Source organism: Cnephaeus nilssonii, assembly GCF_951640355.1.
Source record: "Cnephaeus nilssonii genome assembly, chromosome: 19".
Classification (NCBI taxonomy): domain Eukaryota; kingdom Metazoa; phylum Chordata; class Mammalia; order Chiroptera; family Vespertilionidae; genus Cnephaeus; species Cnephaeus nilssonii.
The window spans coordinates 28,994,817-29,013,535 of NC_137090.1; the positions used below are offsets into that span (position 1 = coordinate 28,994,817).

Here is an 18,719-nt window from a genome sequence, read left to right on the forward strand (position 1 = left end):
ATTTTTTTTTCTTTAAAATATCCCCTCTTCCTTTGCTCTAACTTCATTCCTGCTTGCTTTAGTTTACCTCCGCTTTCCCAGCTGGAGCGTTTCCCAGGGCTTCCCTTTGGCCACCTGGTCAAATGAAGGCAGGGCACTGTCCTACAGCGCTGGATGGAGGGAGGGCAAGGCTTAGGGTGGGGGGCCGGTCTGGGGCTTCCCTATCTGACTTCTCCCATCCCTAAATGATGGGCCTACCTGGACCTCCCAGAGTCTGAGCCCTCAGTGCAGAGAGTCAGGGTGATGGGATCGCCTCCTCTCAGCATCCGTCCCCCAGTTCACTTTCAGTTAACCCTGGCGTTGCCAACTTAGTGAAACGTCCTGCCTCCTTCACGCATCTACTGCCTCCAACTAACCTAACGGTTAGCCCGGCGGGTCTAGGGAAGCGGGCCCTGCACCCGGCCTCGGCCCCGGCTCCAAGCAGAGTCGAACCGGACCCGGGGTGGAGGCGGGTGGTGAGGGGCCCAGGGACAGCGCAGCCCCATCCCCGCCCCGGGAGGTGCAGCCACTGCCAGCCAACCCCGCCGCAGCCCTCCGCCCTCCCGCGCCGCGGCGCTCTAACCGATTTGGCCCGGGTGGCGGCGTCCAGGGAAGGGGGTGGGCGCCGGCGGCCCCCGGAGCAGCCCCGCCCCCGCCTGCGCACCGCCGGCGAGGAGTCCGTGGGGAGGAGGAGACTCCGGCGCAGAGCGGGGGCCGCGGGAAACGGGAAGGGAGCGCGGGGAGCCGGGGGCTGGGCCGGCCCAAGGGCGCCCTCGCTTCGGAGCCTGGCGTGGGGGCCGAGCGGAGGCCGGCGGGCCGCTGGCGCGGAGAAGTTTGGCGGCCAAGGGGCGGGCGTTCCGGGTCGCGAGGCGGCGGTGCGGGGGCCATGCGGGCGGGGGCGGGCGCGGAGGCGGCGCGGCGCGCACAGAGTCCCCGGAGCGGCGCGGCCGCCGCGGCGCAAAGTTAGCCTGGCGCCCGGGACGAAACCACAGCCGCCAGCCGCCCCCGGGCCCCGCTCCGGCATGGGCGAGCACCCCAGCCCGGGCCCCGCGGTGGCCGCCGGCGCCGAGGCGGAGCGCATCGAGGAGCTGGGACCCGAGGCCGACGAGCGGCCGCCGGTGGCGCCCGAGGACGTGAGTGCCCCCTCCCCTGCCCGGGCAAACTTTCTGGGGGGCACTCGGAGGAGAGCTGCCCCGACTCGCCTCCATGGGGCAACTTGGAGGTTTCAAGGTGACGCGGGAGCGCCCCGGATTGGCCGGGTCCCCGCGGGCGGGAGGGGGCGGAGGGACCGGTCTCCCCAAAAGCGCCACCCCACCCCCCTCGGGCTCCCGCGGCTTCCCAGCGGGACGCAGCCCGCGCCGCTGCGCTGGGGACCGTCGGCCGCCGGGGCCCCTTCCCCGCGGCTGGTGCAGTGCCCGGGACGCGGCGTTTTCCCGCAGAGGCGGCCGCGTCACGGCAGTGACTCCCCCTCCCCTCCCACTCGCGACCTGCGGGTTCTCCGGGCCCGGGAAGGGGCGGGCGCCGCAGGGTCCCCAGAACCCGGCACCGCTAGCCGGTCTGAGGACCCCCTTGTTCGCCCGCGGATCAGCCCCTGCCGGCACCTGCGGTGTCGCGACACTGATTGAAATTCAAGCTGGCCCGGTCCCTGCACCGGGAGGAGGGAGAGGAGTGCGGGGAGCCCGTCGCTCCAGAAGGGGGCTCCGGAGTGCGGGACGCGTCGGTGCCAGGACGGTCCCCGGCGGGGTTGCGGAGGGGCTTCCCCAAGGGCTTCCCCGCATCTGCAGCTCGAGCCCCCTCCCCTGGGTCCCGGAAGTCACCTGCGTTGCCGGCACTGGGGGGTCCTGGGAACTGGGGTTTCCTAAGCTTCTCCCTCCGAGGTTAACCTGCCCCTAGAGAGGCAGACCTTTGGCCCTGCCCCGGCGCTCAGGGTGGGGGATACGGAAGTGAAGCCAGGTCCCCCTGCCAACCTACCAAACCTAATCCGAAAGTCTGGATGGCAGGCGGGGGAAGGGGGGGAGCGTAGCACCTTCCCTCCCTTTGGCTCCTATAGTTAAACCTCTCACTTGCTTCTGCCCCCAAAGCCCTGGTAGAATCTCACGTCCTCACCACTGGGACTCAGCCTGGAAGAGACTGGGTGAATTTCAGCACATGGGGGAGCCCTTTCCTCCCAACCCGCAGCGCCTGTGCGGGGGGGGGGGGGGGGGGGGGGGAGGGGGCGTGTTTTCCTGAGTAAGGGGTCTCTGCCCCCAGCAGGTGGAGGCCACTGCCACTGGTCTGATGGAAGGGCACCTGGGTATGCATTCCCGGGCTGGGGAGCAGAAGGAGATACAAGAGTTACAGTTTCTAGAAGTTGTTGGAGGCCCTTGGGCAGAGGCCGACGCCTTTATTGAGTCTCATTGCGAATCCCCCTTGTTCTGCGCATCCCACTGCCTGGCTGTCTGGGAAAGAGGGACACTCCTCCCGCCTCCCCCTCCCGAGTTCCCTCCCTTTGCTCAGTACCGACTCACCTGGGAAGCCCTTCCCAGGTTTTCACTGGTCCCTCGTGGTGGGTCCCTGAACCTGGGGAGCAGCTGGGAGGCTATGTCAGAAACATTAGGGGGCTACAGAAGCCTTGGTGATAAGTGTGTGTTTCTTTCTTTCTCTCCTCTTCCTCCTCTCCTGCATGGCCTTCCTTTCTACCAGCACTGGAAAGTCCTGTTTGATCAGGTATGTGAGCAGTTAAATTCCCCCCTCTTCCTTCCAACCCTCCCCCAAATCAGAGAACTGAAGATGGTGACTTGGGGTGGGGGTGTGGCCTAGTGCATCGCTGGGACTGAAGACACTGCTCCCCTGGTTTCAGGAGGCAGGGGCTCCCCTGAGACATCCTTTCCTCCCTCGGTCCTCCTCTCAGCTCACTTCATCGGAGCTGGGTCTATACTATGTAGAGACTGGACAATACATATTAAAAGGCAGGGATGGTGTCTGTATGCCAGGGGATTGCCGTTGGGCCTGGGGAGGCGGGGGGAAGGCTTAGGTTAACGTCCCCTCTTCTTCTCTAACCCACTATCAGAGCTCTGTGGCCACCAATGAAGTCAAACCTCTGCCATCCTTGGAACGTGACTCACAATACGGGCTCTTTTTGAAAGCTAACTGATTTTCTGGCAGGAATGGAGGGAGGGGTGTAGGGGAAATAGTATGTGATTGTTTGCAATGCCCAGAGTGTAGGCGTGGGGAATGGAATTTGGTTGGGGATGCCAACTTTGAAACCCAGAGATGGACAGCTGACCTTCAGCCAGGATATGGTTCTCTTTGCTTGGTACTCGTGTTGGGTGCTGTTGTGATTGTCCTACTCCCGCTTCGTTCCATGAAGCAGCCGGAGAGGAGGCCGGGGCTGTCCCAGTGTTGGGGGAATAGTGAGCACTGCAGTCCTGGGGTGACGATGACTGTGCCGTGAACTTTGTGCGGGAATATGTTTTGTTGGCGAGGGAGACAGAGCTGAAAAAGTAGCTCGGACCAGACCATGTCCTGTTGGAGGCAGGGGAAGCCTTTGAGCGTTTTTTAGCAGGTTTGTTACGGGATCCAAGCCATGCTTTGGGAAGATTCTGCGTGACAGTGGGGTGGTGGTGGATGGAGTGCAGCGGTGAGTGACACCACGAGGAGCCTGCTGCCGTGCATGGACCCAGGAACTGACTTGGAGGAAGACAGTCAGAATGGAAAGGAAGAGGGACATGGCGATGAGCGACTCGGCAGATCTCACTAGATTGAATAGATGAGGTGAACCGCATATATACCTGACATTCTGAATCCGGGGGGGGAGGGGGGGAGGGAAAGCCAGGGTTGGGATTGGGGGGAGTGGGGTTGGCACAAAGGACCATTTTGGTTTCGGACAAGTTCAGTTTGAAGAGCCAGCTCAATGCAGATGCCCAGGTGGGGAGCAAAGACATGAAATTGCAGCTTGAAAGACATGGCGGGCCTGGGGTGGGGATATGGGGTGTCATCCACGTTAACACAAGGCCTGGCTGTGGTTTGGGGAGCGTCTCGTAGCTCCTGTCCCCGTGGCGTAGCACATGTCTCCCTCTGCGCCTAAGTGCCACCCACTCTCCCTCCGGCTCCCAAGAGTACAGCAGCTGCTGGCCTGATGCCCTGAGGCGGGAGTGAGCCGCTTGCTGCCACTAGTCCCCAACCAGCAAGCTGCCAGCCCTTCACACTTCTTGTCAGATTTAGAATCAGAACCTAGAACACCGTGTATCATTCTGTTCGGCTCTGTCCGTGTCTTTCTCGTTTGATTAATTTCCTTTGCTGGTCCCTGGGTGTGTGTTTACACTTTAAAACAAACTATTTGGATGAATGGAGGAAAACTTTTAGTAGGAGGAATTTGGAACTGGAGGGAGCAGGGAGAATGTGTAGTACCTGATATTAGTGGGTGGTCTATGCAATTCAGTTTCTGCCGCTGGAGGGAGGTCCTGCATGTCAGAAAGACCATCCCCCTGCTTCGGGGAAGGCCCACCCAGAAACCAACAGGCACAATTATCCTAGGAAAGAAACTCCCAAAACATACTCTGGGCAAACAATTTTTTTCTCACAAGTTCTGCCTATCTACTCCCATCCCTCACGTGGCATTGGAGGCCAATTTTTGTCATCCTTCCTAAGGGTGCTTCTTTAAATTTTTTAAAATATGTTTTTATTGATTTCAAAGACGAAGGGAGAGGGAGGGAGATGGAAATATCACTGATGAGAGAGAATCATTGATTGGCTGCCTCTTGCACGCCCCACACTAGGGATCGAGCCCACAACCCGGGCATGTGCCCTGACCTGGAATCCACCGTGACCTCCTGGTTCATAGGTCGATGCTCAACCACGGAGCCACGCCTGCTGGGCCTGTCTGTGCTTTGTGTTGAAGGACAGGGTTTGACCTCTGGAACATACCCAGTCCCTCTGCGTTCATCCCCTTGCTTTGCAAAGCCAACCCTGGACCATTCCCCTGGTAGGGCTAAATGAAGAGTAGGTCTGAAGCTTCACAAACGGACACCAGCTTCAGAAGGACCAGGTTATACAGAACGCTGAAGTGTTTTGTCCTTCCTGCCACTTCCTCTGGGCCTGCTTAAAGGTAGGGTTTGGTGAGGGTGCACTTGGTGCCCTTAGGAAAGAACATTGGCTGGGGGTTGCAGGCGGCCTCCCTGCCGTCTCATAGACAGCCCCAGCAGGTCAACCTCTGGTGAATGGGGGGGCGGGGGGGACTCACACCACACCTGTCAGAGTTCCTGCAAGCTGATGTGGCCTACAGTTCATTTCTCAGAGGTCAATGGGATGGGAGGCTGGCCAGTCAGTTCTCCTTTCCTCCTGGATCAAGGGGATACCAGTGGTCAGCTGGTTTCCAACTAGGATCTGCTGGGACCTTTTTCCAGGTGTTAGGAATGGAATTGGACCAGTTCCTCTATGCTGTCTAGTTCTTCAGCACATAGAGTAGCTTTGACTCAGCATGAAACTAATTGGACCTCAAAGGCTGCAAGCCATGACCTTGGCCTTCTGGTCTTAAAGGCTGGAAACCCTGACCTTGGCCTTTTGGTCTTATGTGGTCACCCCTCAACTAAATAGCCAGAATGCCTTTTGTGGGAGCTGGAGGTGAAGGAAACAGGTGAACCCAGACCTTTGGAAGTTTATCCAGTTGCCCCCCGCCCCCGGCATTCTGGGCATTTGTCTGGCCTGCTCAAGCTGGCTTATTGCATGATATCCATCCTCACCCCTTCCTCAGTTTTTCCCATCGATCCCAGAAGTTACAGCAGTCAGGAAGCCTGAAGATCATCACCCCCTCCCCACTATCTCCCACATGTCCCATGTTTTTGTTTCCTATGTTAACTTCTGCTTGAACCAATTGTCTTCTCATATCCTTGGGGTCTTAATGGTTCTCCTAAATACTAGATTTTAAAGTTACCATAAATATTGATCTGTTGTTATAGTATCACTAGAGGCCCAGTGCACAGATTCGTGCACTGGGGGGGAGGGTGGGTAAGGGTGTCCCTCCACTCCACCTGTGCCCTCTTGCAGTCCGAGGCTCTTGCGATCCAGGACCCCTCACTCCTTACCACCCGCCTGCAGTGGAGGTGGGAGAGGCTCCCGTCATCATGGCTGCCCTCAACAGCCATGAGCCTACTCAGCCAGAAGCCCGCTCGCTGCTCCTTAGAGCTGCCTTGGAGGTAGGAGAGGCTCCCGCCACCACTGCTGCGCTCCCCAGCCGTGAGCCTAGCCTCTGGCTAAGCAGCACTCCCCCTGTGGGAGCACACTGACCACCAGGGGGCAGTTCCTGCGTTGAGCATCTGCCCCCTAGTGGTCAGTGCACATCATAGCGACTGGTCGTTCCACAGTTCAGTCAATTTGCAATTTAGGGTTTCATTATATAGGATATTAGGGTTTTATTATATAGGATGATAAAAAAAATGTCTTATTTTTCTATAGTTGAATCTGTTGGGCTTTTGCTTCACAATTCCTTCTATTGCTTCGGGCCTGAGGCAGTTTTTATCCCTTTTCGGATTTCATAAATATATGCTGCTATTTCCTACTACTATGATTTAGAAAAAATATTATCTAACCCTTTACTCTATCCAGATCTTATTCCTGTCCAGTTACACCAACATCACCTATTAAGAAACACTTTCTGGCCTGGCTGGCATGGCTCAGTGGTTGAGTGTCGACCTGTGAACCAGGAGGTCAGGGTTCGGTTCCCGGTTAGGGCACATGCCCAGGTTGTGGGCTTAATCCCTAGTGAGGGGCATGCAGGAGGTAGCTGATCAATGATTCTCTCTCATCATTGATGTTTCTCTCTCTCTCCCTCTCCCTTCCTCTCTGAAATCAATAAAAATATATTTTTAAAAAACTTCCTGCTCTGGCCAGTGTTGCTAAGTGGTTAGAGTGTTGGCCCATGCACCGAAGGGTTTCGGGTTCGATTTCTGGTCAAGGGCATATACCTGGGCTGCAGGTTCAAGCCCAGTTCAGGAGGCAACCAATCGATGTGTCTCTTTCACACTGATGTTTCTCTCCCCCTTTCCTTACCTCCCTCCCTTCCACTCTCTAAAAATGAATGGAAAAAAAATATTCTCGGGTTAGAATTTTTTAAAAAAAGAAGAAAAACTTCCTTTATACATTGTTTGAGAAATGTTATCATTTGGAAAATTTCTTTAGGTGGTTGGGTATATTTCAGGTTTTTCTCTGTTCCACTGATATTTACAATTTCACTCAGGTAATGTACCCTTTAGTTATTGCTTTATATGTGCCTGTAGCTTTCCTACGAGCTCCTCTTTTTAAGGTTATTCTTTGATAGTCTTACTCCCATTCCCTTCCTGAACTCTAGGGAGGTGCCCTCAAGGATCCAAGGTCAAATAGCAGGTCAGTGGCAGATGTGGGACCAGAGCCCAGTTAACCCCTAAAGGGCTTCGGGGGTTGGAAAACCATTTCCAGGTTACCCTTAAAAAGGCTTTCAAGATCTGCAAATGTTCAATGAGCAGAAGGTTTCGTAGCAGAGTTCTGTTAATTTACACAACACAATTGCTTTCAGGCTCAAACAAGCAAGAGGGAATAGGAAGAATTGAAAGTGACTTGATTGTGTCTCTCTTTTTTCCTTCACACGGGGAGCATGCATTTCCCAGACCCCCCCAAAAAGACCCCCAACTTTGCTGATCTCCCAGAAGGAAAGTGGGCCGTCTTAATTATGCCACCACAATTACAAATCTATATATATACTAGTAAAACCCTAATATGCAAATAGACCAAACAGGGGAACAACCAAACAACCAGTCGCTATGACGTACACTGACCACGAGGGGGGCCCATGCGGAATATGGCGGGCATGGGCAGTGGCAGGATGGTGGAGCAGGTGAGCAGGGGCGCCAGATTAAGGCAGGGCGCAGGTCGCTGTCATTGGGGCGCGAGCCTCTGGTGGTTACTGAAAATTCTTTGCTCCCGCGCGCTGAGGTCCTGCCCAGCACTTGCACCTGCTGCCTGCGCCAGCCTCACTCACACCCACTGCTGGACCCCGGCGCAGGCCCTGATCGCTCAGCACTGTCAGCAGGTGCAAGTGGTGGCTGCCAGCCCCAATCACCCCTCAGGGCTTCTCCACCTCCCCCTGCTCCTGGTCAGTAGGTGCGAGTGGGGCCGGCGCCGTCAGCATGTGGGAGCAGTGGCAGTGGGAGCAGGGCTGCTGGCAGACAGGGGATGGGGGGGGGGACCTCGGCAGGAGGGGCTGGACGGGTGCAGAGGATGGGCCAAGACCCACCCCTGTGCCCACGGCAGCCTCGCGGCCCACAGTTCCTTTCAAGGTGCACGAATTCATGCACTGGGCCCCTAGTGCGAATTATAAATGTGTAACTACCAGAGCACAGTGCTGCTTAGATGGGCGGCCCGGGACAGAACCCTGGATTTGGAGTCAGGTAGACCTGAGTTCAGGCCTTACTGACTTTGTGATGGGGAGCAAATGACATTAGCTCTCTGAGCTTCAATTTCCTCCCCTTAAATGGAGACGATCATCTTTAACTCCAGGGGTGACTGTGGGAATGAAGAGAAAGCTGAAACTCTCTTCCCAATGCCTGATAACCAGTAGTCAGCCCTGCACACCCACTTCCCCCTCTCCCTGCCTGCTGCTCCCCTGGGACTCCTGCATTATGGCTGTGACTCGGCTTCAGTCCCCAGGCAGCTGGGACATGTGACAGCTGGCCCTGGATGAGTCAGCATGGGCATTATTACTGCTGCTCTTAGCGACCCAAGAGGCCTGGCTTTGAGTCACAGCCCCCAGCTGTCATCTCAGAGTCTGAACCTCCAAGGGCTTCTGTGGGGAGAGGACTCCGAAGGAGGAGAAGCAGGGTGGGGAGGGACGGCCTGGTGAAAGGTGGCCCTCTCCCCCGTTGCCCACCCAACCCCAACTTCCTGTATTCTAGGGGAAGTCTGAGCTCTACTTCCCCTCGAGGCCCAGGTGTGGAAAGAGCTGGGGAGCCCGAATGTCCAGCTGCTCAGCCTGAATTCAGGTCAGGATGCTTGATTCTCTGCTGAAGGAAGGGGGTTCTAGCTTCTCCCCTTCTGGGAGAAGCCCCTTGAGAGGGATGAGCTGCCTCCCTGCGGACTCCCCACGTGGCTGACAGAACAGAAATAATGTAGCTGGGAATCCTGGGATCACCATTCCCAGCCCCAGCTCTGAGCAGGCCAGCTGGTGCCCCATTCTACTCTCTGGGAGTGCCTTTGGGCAAGTCACTGATCTCTGCCCACCTCAGTTTCTGTATCTGTTAAATGGGACTAATCACATTTAACTGTAGGATTGGTGTGAGGCTAGAAGTGATAAAATACACGTCCTAGCCAGGCTGGCTCAGTGGACAGGGTTTGGCGCAGTGGACAGAGCGTCGGCCTGTGGACCAAAGGGTCCCAGGTTCGATTCCGGTCAAGTGAATGTACCTCTGTTGCAGGCTCCTTCCTGGCCCAGGCCCTGGTTAGGGCGTGTGCAGGAGGCAACCAATCAATGTGTTTCCCTCACATCAATGTTTCTCTCACATCAGTGTTTCTCTCTGTCTTTCCCTTTCTCTTCCACTCTCTCTAAAAATCAACGGAAAAATATCCTCGGGTGAGGATTTAAAAAAATAAAAATACTTGTGAAAATCAGTATTTCTGAATCAGGGGGAAAGTCAGGGGAATGGTGGGAAGTGGTTTTCTCTCAGAGGTGAATTACCATCCTCATTGGCAGGGAAGGAAAACTGGAAGAGAAAGGGGCTAGTCCTATAACCTCGCCTCCTGACGCCTGACCCCGGCAGCTGCAGGCCTGGACATCATTTATGGGGCTGTAAATATCCGTGAACGGGCCAGAGTTCCCTGGTGGGCCCTGGCTGTTGGGTGGGACGCTCTGCTGAGCCATAAACCCCTGGGCAGCCTCGTTAATTCTGCTCTGCTCAAAAGCCGGCTAATGAGGCAAGGAGCCAGCAGATGAGCCACAGTGACCCCCCACCCCAAGTGGGGAGGGAAGCTGCCTGCACCTTGCCCTGTCCCAGCACACATGCCCTGGGGTCATTTCTTAGGGCTCTGTTCTGGTTCTGGTTCTGGTTCTGTCCTGGTGGACAGAGGAGAGAGAGTGTGGCTGCGGACGGGAGACTTCTGAGGCTCTAGGTCCCAACCTTCCAGACCCAAGACTCCTTTACCACGATGGCACCACAGGTGCTGCCTTTGGGGTCCTTGAAAGTGCCCACACCCCTCATTCAGATCGAGGGCCTCTCTAGATGAGGGACAGGGAGAGGGTCCTCCCAGGAGAGAGATGAGGATTCAAGTGTTGGGAGCTGGGACCAGATGTGTCGTTGTCCTGGAAATGCAGTTTGGGTATATCACACATGCAGGAGAGATATAAAATAGATATGTTCCTTTCTCTTTGGCTTCTCTGCTGCCGGGTAAATTCTAAAGCCTCGGCCAGGCTGGCTGGCCTGTGGCGGGAGGGGAGATGGTGCCGCTGTCCTGGGTGCTGAGCAGGCAGATCCCAGCTGCTGCGGGCTGTTCCCTGGGAGCTGATCAGCGGCCCATTCGGCCAGTCCAGGCAGTCGGGCAGTCGCTGATTCCTCGGCCTCTCCTGGTCTGGCATTCCCCTCCACCCTCTGGCTGGGACCAGGGTCTAACTTTGCTGGAGGAGCCCAGACACGGTGTCGGCTGCCGTGAGGGCCTGTGCCACTCGGGAGACGGAGACAGAGGCTGATTTGGAACCACCAGCCGAGGGTGGGGGAAATGCCTCCACTGTGGACGCATGCATTTCCCCAGAGTGCTGCATGGAGTGTTGCTGTGAAAAAAACACTGTGATCCAACACGTTTGGGAAATGCTGGGCTGAGCAAAATCAGACAGGTTTCTCCATTGCAAACCTTCCAGAGCCCTTGATTTGGTTTCTGCATTATGCCCTTCCAAGAGGGTTTCCCAAACTTACGGAGCCACAGAACCCTTATTTCATGCACCACCTTGGGCCTGGTGTCCCACAAAACACACATTGGGAAACCCTGCGCCAGTTGTACTTCATATAACTGAACAGGGCAGAGGAAAACAAGGAAGAGCAAGGCTGGAACCCCAGCCCCCCAGGAGGAACCCTGAACTGTCTTCATTTTGAGCAGTAACTTGCTTTGTGACATTGAGCTAGTTTCTTTTGCCCTCTGCTCTTGAGTGTCCATCCATAGCATGAGCGTGATGCCTGGCATGTAGTCGGTTCCTAGTAAGTACCTGTGAAATGAACGAACGAGAGGATTGAACTGGGGTCCCCCGAACCCTTTAGCTGCAGCGCCCTAAGGATGGGGCAGTGCAGCCTCTGGGCCCCTGCACCTGGGTGTCCTTGAAAGTGCAGGGGCTCAGTGCAGGTGTCCTTGAAAGTGCAGCCGACCAATCATTCTCATCATTGATATTTCTAGCTCTCTCTCCCTCTCCCTTCCTCTCTGAAGTCAAGTGGGATGCATGCATGTCCCACTGTCCACACTTGGCCACCTCGGCTCTCCATGCCCCGTTTTTCTCCCCTGCGAAATGGAGCCCACAATAGCATCTACCTCATAGGGCTGTTGAGGGGTTTAAATGGGGGGGGGGGGAACTATATAATTTACCAGATGGGGGCCATTTTGAGAGGGAAAGGGGCACTGTGAATAATCACGTTCAGACAGTAGGGACAAGCCAGGACTGCCCCAGGCCCACCGGGACGCAGGGTGAGGTGAGGGTGCGAGGAGGCGGTGCCTGTTGTCTAGCGGGCGTTCCATACATACAACACCGCCTGTGCTGTCCAACCAGGTGGCATGCAGGAGGCCGGCACACAGAACACTCACAGTGGGGCTGCCCTAGCTGGGAGGGGGCTGCTCAGACCCCTTCTCCACTCCTCTGTGCCTCAGAGGTCCCGCAGCCCCGAGAACCTGCAGAGTAGCTTGAAAACTCCCTGGATCAGGGATGAGGATAGTCCTCCTGGGAGACAGAAGGAAATTCACGTGCAGACACGGAGTTGTCCTGGAAATGCAGTGTGTGCAGATCACACACAGGATGGGTCCTTTCAGCCCTCCCGGACCAGGGCTTATGGTCCCCTGACCTGCTGCCCCTCTCCCCAGTGTCACCAGGTGACAACACAGACCTCATCCGGGCCCCCGCCACGTAGAGCTGCCTGGTCCTAATTCCAAATTTCCCATCACCCCAGCCTGAGCAAGGATGCAGAATAGATCAGCTGCCCCTGTGGGCTGGATAGGGTGGGATGGGCCCCCTACATCTCCTGGAGAAGGCAGAGCTCCTACCACATGATCGATGGAGAAGCGGAGGCAGTGTGCCTAGGGATCTGCCCAAGATGGCACAGCGCGGGAGGAGGGGTTCCTTCTGGGACTCCCCCACTCCTTGCCCCAGAGAAGGGGAAAGAACCCAAAGTGGCAATAGTACAGAGGGAGCCCCAGCCGGTTTGGCTCAGTGTATAGAGTGTCGGCCTGCAGACTGAAGGGTCCCAGGTTCGATTCCAGCCAAGGGCACATGCCTGGGTTACGGGCTCGATCCCCAATAGGTGGCCTGTAGGAGGCAGCCGACCAATGATTCTCATCATTGATGTTTCTAGCTCTCTCTCCCTCTCCCTTCCTCTGTGAAGTCAATAATAACAATAATACAGAGGGAATCTGGTGGGTCCTTTTCCCAGCCTAGGTCCTAAGTGCGCTAGGAAGGGGTGCAGGTGGGAGTTGGGATGCATGGCAGGCCCAGACTGTGTGAGGCCCCAGGCTGGGGGAAACTGGCGACTTAGAGGATTAAGGGGGCAGAGGGCTGGGTGCTGGTGGGATTAAAGTCCCCTGGAGCCTCTCCCCACAGCAGCTCTTTTCAAGGCTGAGGCAGGTGGGTGGGAGCGGTGGGAGGGGCCCCTCGCTGTCTCTCCCTCTACTGGCCAGCATCCTCCGCTCAGGCTGAATGTGGGCTTGGCCTCCCCCTCCCTCCACAGCACTGAGCCCTATTCAGGAGGCAGCTGCCAGGATGCTCCCCACTCCTGACTCCCCACTGGGCCCCTGCCTGCGGCCCATTCACAGCCTCACTCACCAGCCCCAGTCAGGCTGCCTCCAGCCCTCGGCCCAGACTCATCCTGAGAGCACCCCGCTGCCAAAAGTGGGTGAATGCAGGGCCTGGGACTCCCGGGACAGAGAGCTTTGGGGCCTTGAGCGCACTGTCAACAAGGAAATTTCATTTCTAGGGTTTGTCTCCCCACACGCTCCAAGCCACGGGACTGGTATGTTCCCATCACCCATAGCTGGCCTTGAAGGAAGAGTGCTCCCTGCTTTGCTGTGAACGGGGCAGTTGGAGCTGGACATTGAGTCCGTGTGACCCTGGGTCCTGGGGAGCGTTGGCCTGTGTTTGTGTCAACCCACCATGACCCGAGGGGATGTGACCCTGCCTGACAGACAGGTGATTATGGCTCCAGCAGGTTACCCTAAAGCACACAAACCGGTTAGTGGCAGAGACAAGAGTGGGATTTTGCCTTGCTCCTTGCAGCCTCTTAAGAAGCTCTGAGCTGCCTTCCTGGGCAATGGGACCTACCTCCTTCCTTTACACATCCTCTCTCGGGCTTTCTCTGTGTCTCCTCCCTTCGTCTCCCTCTCTCTGCCTCCCACCTGCCCCTGTGCCCCATGCCCACTGTCAGCCTCTGCTCTTGTCCTCATCGTGCCTGGTTCTTGGGGGGCGGTGGGGGGTGGGGAGGGAGTTGGAAGTTGCTCTGTGTACATTTGTGGAGCCCAGGCAGCCGCCCCACCCTTGCCTCTCCCTCCCCACTAGTCAGCCTCCTGCATCCCTGAGGCCTCATTATTAGGGTAGTGATGACCCCATTGTCTGGCCTGTCTGGCCCTGGCACTGAAAGGTAGGGTTTTGGCAGAGAAGGGAGGCTGGGCCTGATTCCAGCTCATCCTCTGCAGTCTGGAGCCTGTAATGTGCTTGGGGCAGGACTGGCAGGCCTCGTAGGGGGTGGGGGCTTGGGGAGCCCCAGGGCAGCCCCTGTCACTAGGACAACAGCAGGGAGCCCTGGAGGGGGTGGGGCGGGGGGAGGGAGCAGGTGGTCCTTTGTCTGGAGCTGGAATGAAGGAGAAAGGCCCTTGTCTGATCTCAGCCCCTCCACCCCACTGCCGCCTCCCCCACACACACACAAGCCTATAGGCAGCCCTTGAGAAGGGATTGGTATCTCTGCTTCCATGAAATCCAAGGCCCCCGGGCTTCCTCCCCCTCAGCTGAGGCAGGAGCCTCCACGCTGTGTGCAAACCACTGCCCCCCTGCAGTGCTCATGGGGTGGGAGTGGAGGATGGATTTTCCCAGGACTCAGGCCTGCTTCTGAACCTCGCCGTCATCCCCCATCAGCCCACCCAGCTTGGGAGCCATGTGGAGCCAGGCCAGGCCGGCCAGTGAGACCCCCAGGCTGGCCAAGGAGGCCCTCCCTGGCCTACTCTGCCACTTCGCCTCTCCAAGCTTTACTTTCCTGTCTGAGCAATAAGAAAGTCAGAACTGTTGCTTTTTTAAAATATATTTTGTTATTGATTTCAGAGAGGAAGGGCGAGGGAGAGAGCGAGAGAAACATCAATGATGAGAGAGACTCATTAATCAGCTGCCTCCTACACGCCCTCCCACCCCCACTGGGGATCAAGCCCACAACCCAGGCATGTGCCCTGACCTGGAATCGAACCATGGCCTCCTGGTTCATAGGTCCATGCTCAAGCACTGAGCCATGCCAGGCCTGGCAGAACTGTTGCTTTTTGAGGCTCCTTCCTGCCTTAAAAGTCTCTGTTTAGAGTGGGCCTGTGAGACTCCTAGGGCCCCTCCCCTCCTGGGTCAGCACTCACCTCTTTGATCCTTAAATTTTGCTTCTGAGCAGCAGGGCAGCTCAGGGGGTTGAAGGTCATTGGCGGCCAGTGGTGAATAGAGGCAGCACTACGCTGCCCGGGTGTGGAGCCCTGGCTCTGCTGACTGCTGGCACTGTGCTCATTTTCCTGTGCCTCTGTTTGCTCATCTGTAATATGGGGATAATAATAGGACCTATTTCATACAGTTGTTGTAGGAGGTCCAAGAAATGATATACATAAAGTGCTTACAACTGTATTTGGCCCCATGAAAACACTCAACACATATTAGGTATGTTTACTCCTTTCTTTTAAATTAATTTTAGAGAGAAAAGCATCGATTTGTTGTTCCACTTATACATTCATTGGTTGTTTGTTGAATGTGCCCTGACCAGGAGACTGGACCCGCAACCTTGGCATTCAGTCTAACCAATTGAGCGACGTGGCCAGGGCCTGGGCATTTTTATTCTTAAAGGTCTTTATGGGGCTGGGGTAGCGGAGTTTTCCGAAATGCTCTATCGTGTGAACCACATTGGTGTCGTCTCTGAAAGCGGGTGTTTGGGGCTGAGGGTGGGGACCCACACTGTTAGGTAGGCCTCCTCAGGCAGGTCCTCTCACGCTGAGTTCTGGGGGGACTGAACTAGCCCATGACTGTGACTCTTGGCTGTTTCTCTGGATTGCCTGAGAAATGCTGCCCTGAGAATCAGCCTTCCTAAGATGGTCTCCATTGACCTTATCTAGAAAAGGGGGGAACGTGGATCTGGTCTTCTGGGTTCCTCTCTCTCTCTCTCTCTCTCTCTCTCTCTCTCTCTCTCTCTCCACACACACATCAAAGAGTTTGATTGCCTTCAACAATCTCAGTAACGCATGCAGCATCTCCAGGATGCAGTGAGCTCGTGTGGGGAAGTGCTTGTGAAGAGGCAAGCTCTCAGCAGGGTCAGCCTCAGTTCATAGCAGGGTGGGTGCTGTGGGGAGAGGGGGGCGGGGGGGACACTGGATGGGTTCTTGGAGGAAAGGGGGGCTATGGAAGAGGGGCAGAAAGGTTATGGGTTTCTCCGGGAGAGATTAATAAAATCCTTTTCTAACTGAACTGATGAGACTGTCCTTGGGAAATTAGCACCCACCTCTTCATCCGGAGCTCCCCTGTGCATTCACCCAACAAAGCTTTATTGAGTGCGGATTCCGCCGGCTGGATGCTAAGCACGGGGATCTGTGGTGACGCTGCGGTGGAGGAACCGGCAGCCCAGTAAGGAGTGGAAAGTAGACGATTACAGAGCTGTGCGGGGTGGGGGGTCGGGGCTGGAGGTCTGTCCGAGGTGCAGGCGTGTCTCAGAGGAGCCTTTCCGGAGAGGGGACATCCAATGAGCTGGGAAGGGTGAGGCGGAGGCTCTCAGGGAGATGAGGAAGAAAGGAATTCTGGGCGGAGGGATCCACGTGTGCAAAGCTACAGAGGGCAAAAGGGTGATGCCAACAAACAAACAGAGCACAGAGAGCCTAGTGTCTTTGGGGAGCCCTGCTCTGGCCTGTGTGTGTGTGGGAAGAAGTGGGGGTGGGGGGGTGGAGTTTGACACGGAGGGAGCCAGCAGCCACATGCAGGGTTGGCAGGCTGTGCGCCCTGCTCCCAGGCCTCGAGCATTCCCCACTGGAGTCCCTCTGGCCCGGGCCCCAGAAGTTCCTCCTCTTCCTCTGCTCATCTCCTTTTCATTCCTGCTTTCCTCTTGCCTAGAGTCAGACATAAGGGCGGAGAGAAGGGAATTTAACCTCTCTGCGCCTCAGATTCCTTATCCACACACCAGACGCTCGGGTTAGTGGATCTCGAAGGTCTCCAGGGCCTTCCAGGATTTTACGTGATGGTCCACGCTTTGTTTGGATGTTTCCCTCGGGGCCTTGGAGACATCCCAGACACCGCCTGGACCTCGTGTTGAAGATGGGGCACCTGTGGTAGAGCCGAGAGGGGGCCAGAGCCCACTGACACGCCCCCCCCACGCCCCTCTCCCTGGCTTGTCTGTGCTTCTCCTGTAGTGTGACCCTGGGAACACCGGCTACATCAGCTCAGGCAAGTTCCGCAGCCTCCTGGAGAGCCACAGCTCCAAGCTGGACCCGCACAAAAGGGAGGTGCTCCTGGCCCTGGCCGACAGCCACGCCGATGGGCAGATCTGCTACCAGGACTTTGTCAACCTGGTGAGCGCTCTGGGGCCCTTGCTGTTGGGAGGGGCCTGTCCAGGGGTTGTGGTTTAGCCGACCCTTTTGGACAATTAAAGGGATCTCTTGGCCCAGAACATTGAAAAAGTCCAGGCTTCAGCCGGGTATCACCGAGGACCTGGTTTCTCTTTGCCTCTCAGCTCTGCCTTCTCATCCTCTGAGAAGCCGCTGGCAATCCCAGCCCCTCCCGTTGTGGCGGCAAAGTGGCTGCCGCCGTTCCAGCCCTCACACCCTCAGGCCTCACCATGCAGGAGAGGAGAGGGACTCCTGGTGGTAGCTCCCACACAAGGGATTTACTTCCTCCCTTTCACAGGCCCAGATTGGGTCAGTGGGGATGTGTTGACTGACTCCAACCAGTCAGGGCCCACCTCTGGAGCTGGAAGTGGGCTCCATGCCACCGAAACCAAGTGCTGGGAGTGGGAGGCAGGAGGTCATTGGCAGGAGAGGAGCTGGGGAGCAGGTGTCCGGAGGATCAGGCCAGACCTCTCCAGGAGCAGTGGGGCACAGGAGCTCATCAGACATGCTGGCAGATGCCCTGGCTTGTTGGGGGGACTGGGGACAGGGAGCCCGTGAATCCTGCCCACTGCTCTGACTTAGAGTAGGGACTCCCTCCTCACTGCGGGTTATTGCTGTGTTACTACTGGGGTGAGATTGGAATGGGGTTCAGTGGGATTAAGCAGGAAGCATTTTACCTGCCACGAGATGGTTGGAATATCAGTAGACTCTACATGAACTAACAGGATGAATCCAAGGCTGGAGTCGGACCTTGGTTTCCCTATTGAAATGGGTGGGGACAGTCACTTCTCGTCGGTCACGCATGGAGGGGTGAGACAGTGTCCTCTCTTCTGTCACCCGCTGGTGTCAGTGATGGGGGAGCCAGTCCCACTCAGACCTGTCCTGTGCCAGGTGGGCCCTCTGGTGTGGATACCCAGCTTTGGACTTGCTTGAATTGCCTCTCTGCTGAGGGCCTGCCTTTGCCCAGTGATTACGGGGAGCCGCAGTAGGGCTTTCGGGTTCTACTGCGGTTCAGAATGGACCCAGGGAGCAGGCCTTGTAGAGGGCAGGGGTCAGAGATGAGCTGCAGGAGGAGGGGCAGCCGGGATTCATGGGGCAGGCGGTGGCGGTGAGCCCTGGGACTTAGAGCCCAGCTGTGCCACCAAAGACCAGGCCACGGGCTCCTCCACCGCCCAGCGCAAGCACGTCTGCTGCAGCCCCTGCTCAGTCCAGGGCAGCGTGAGGGCCCGGCTGGGCCCGACAGGTGCTCCTCTCCAGCAAGGGGCCCGTGGGGTCCTCTGTGAACTCCCAGCCGCAGGGGACTTGTTGCTGTTGGGATTTCGATCAGTTCCGAGCCAGAATGGCCAGCTGGAGCCTGGATTCGTGTGAGCTGGGCTGCCCTGGGGACCAGGACTAAGAGGAAGTCACCAGCAGGGAAGCTCTGGGGAGGACAGAGGGCTCAGGGCCTGGAGTCAGGCAGACCTGGGTCCCTCTTCTGGCTCTGCCTGTGCCACTCACTGGGAAAGATCTTCTGAGCTTGGATTTTACCTCCTTTGGGGTCGTTGCAAGGATTCAACAAGGTGAAATATATGAAAGACTTTGTTGTCTGGCCGAAACCAGTTTGGCTCAGTGGATAGAGCATCGGCCTGCGGACTGAAAGGTCCCGGGTTCAATTCTGGTCAAGGGCATGTACCTTGGTTGCGGGCACATCCCCA

General features: G+C 56.9%; 1 protein-coding gene across 3 annotated transcripts in view; it reads left to right on the top strand.

The window, feature by feature from the left end:
- The first annotated feature begins 892 nt into the window (after window positions 1-892).
- RHBDL3 (rhomboid like 3) overlaps window positions 893-18,719 on the top strand; it is a 51,530-nt gene continuing 33,703 nt past the window's right edge. Inside the window, exons 1-3 of one of the 3 annotated variants that reach the window (XM_079799218.1) lie at window positions 893-1,151; window positions 2,701-2,724; window positions 16,831-17,037. In XM_079799218.1, the coding sequence (XP_079655344.1) occupies window positions 1,041-1,151; window positions 2,701-2,724; window positions 16,831-17,037 (342 nt within the window). In that variant the 5' untranslated portion in view covers window positions 893-1,040. The remainder of the gene's footprint in view (window positions 1,152-2,700; window positions 2,725-16,830; window positions 17,038-18,719) is intronic. The other 2 variants (XM_079799215.1, XM_079799216.1) reach the window with 2 other exon arrangements.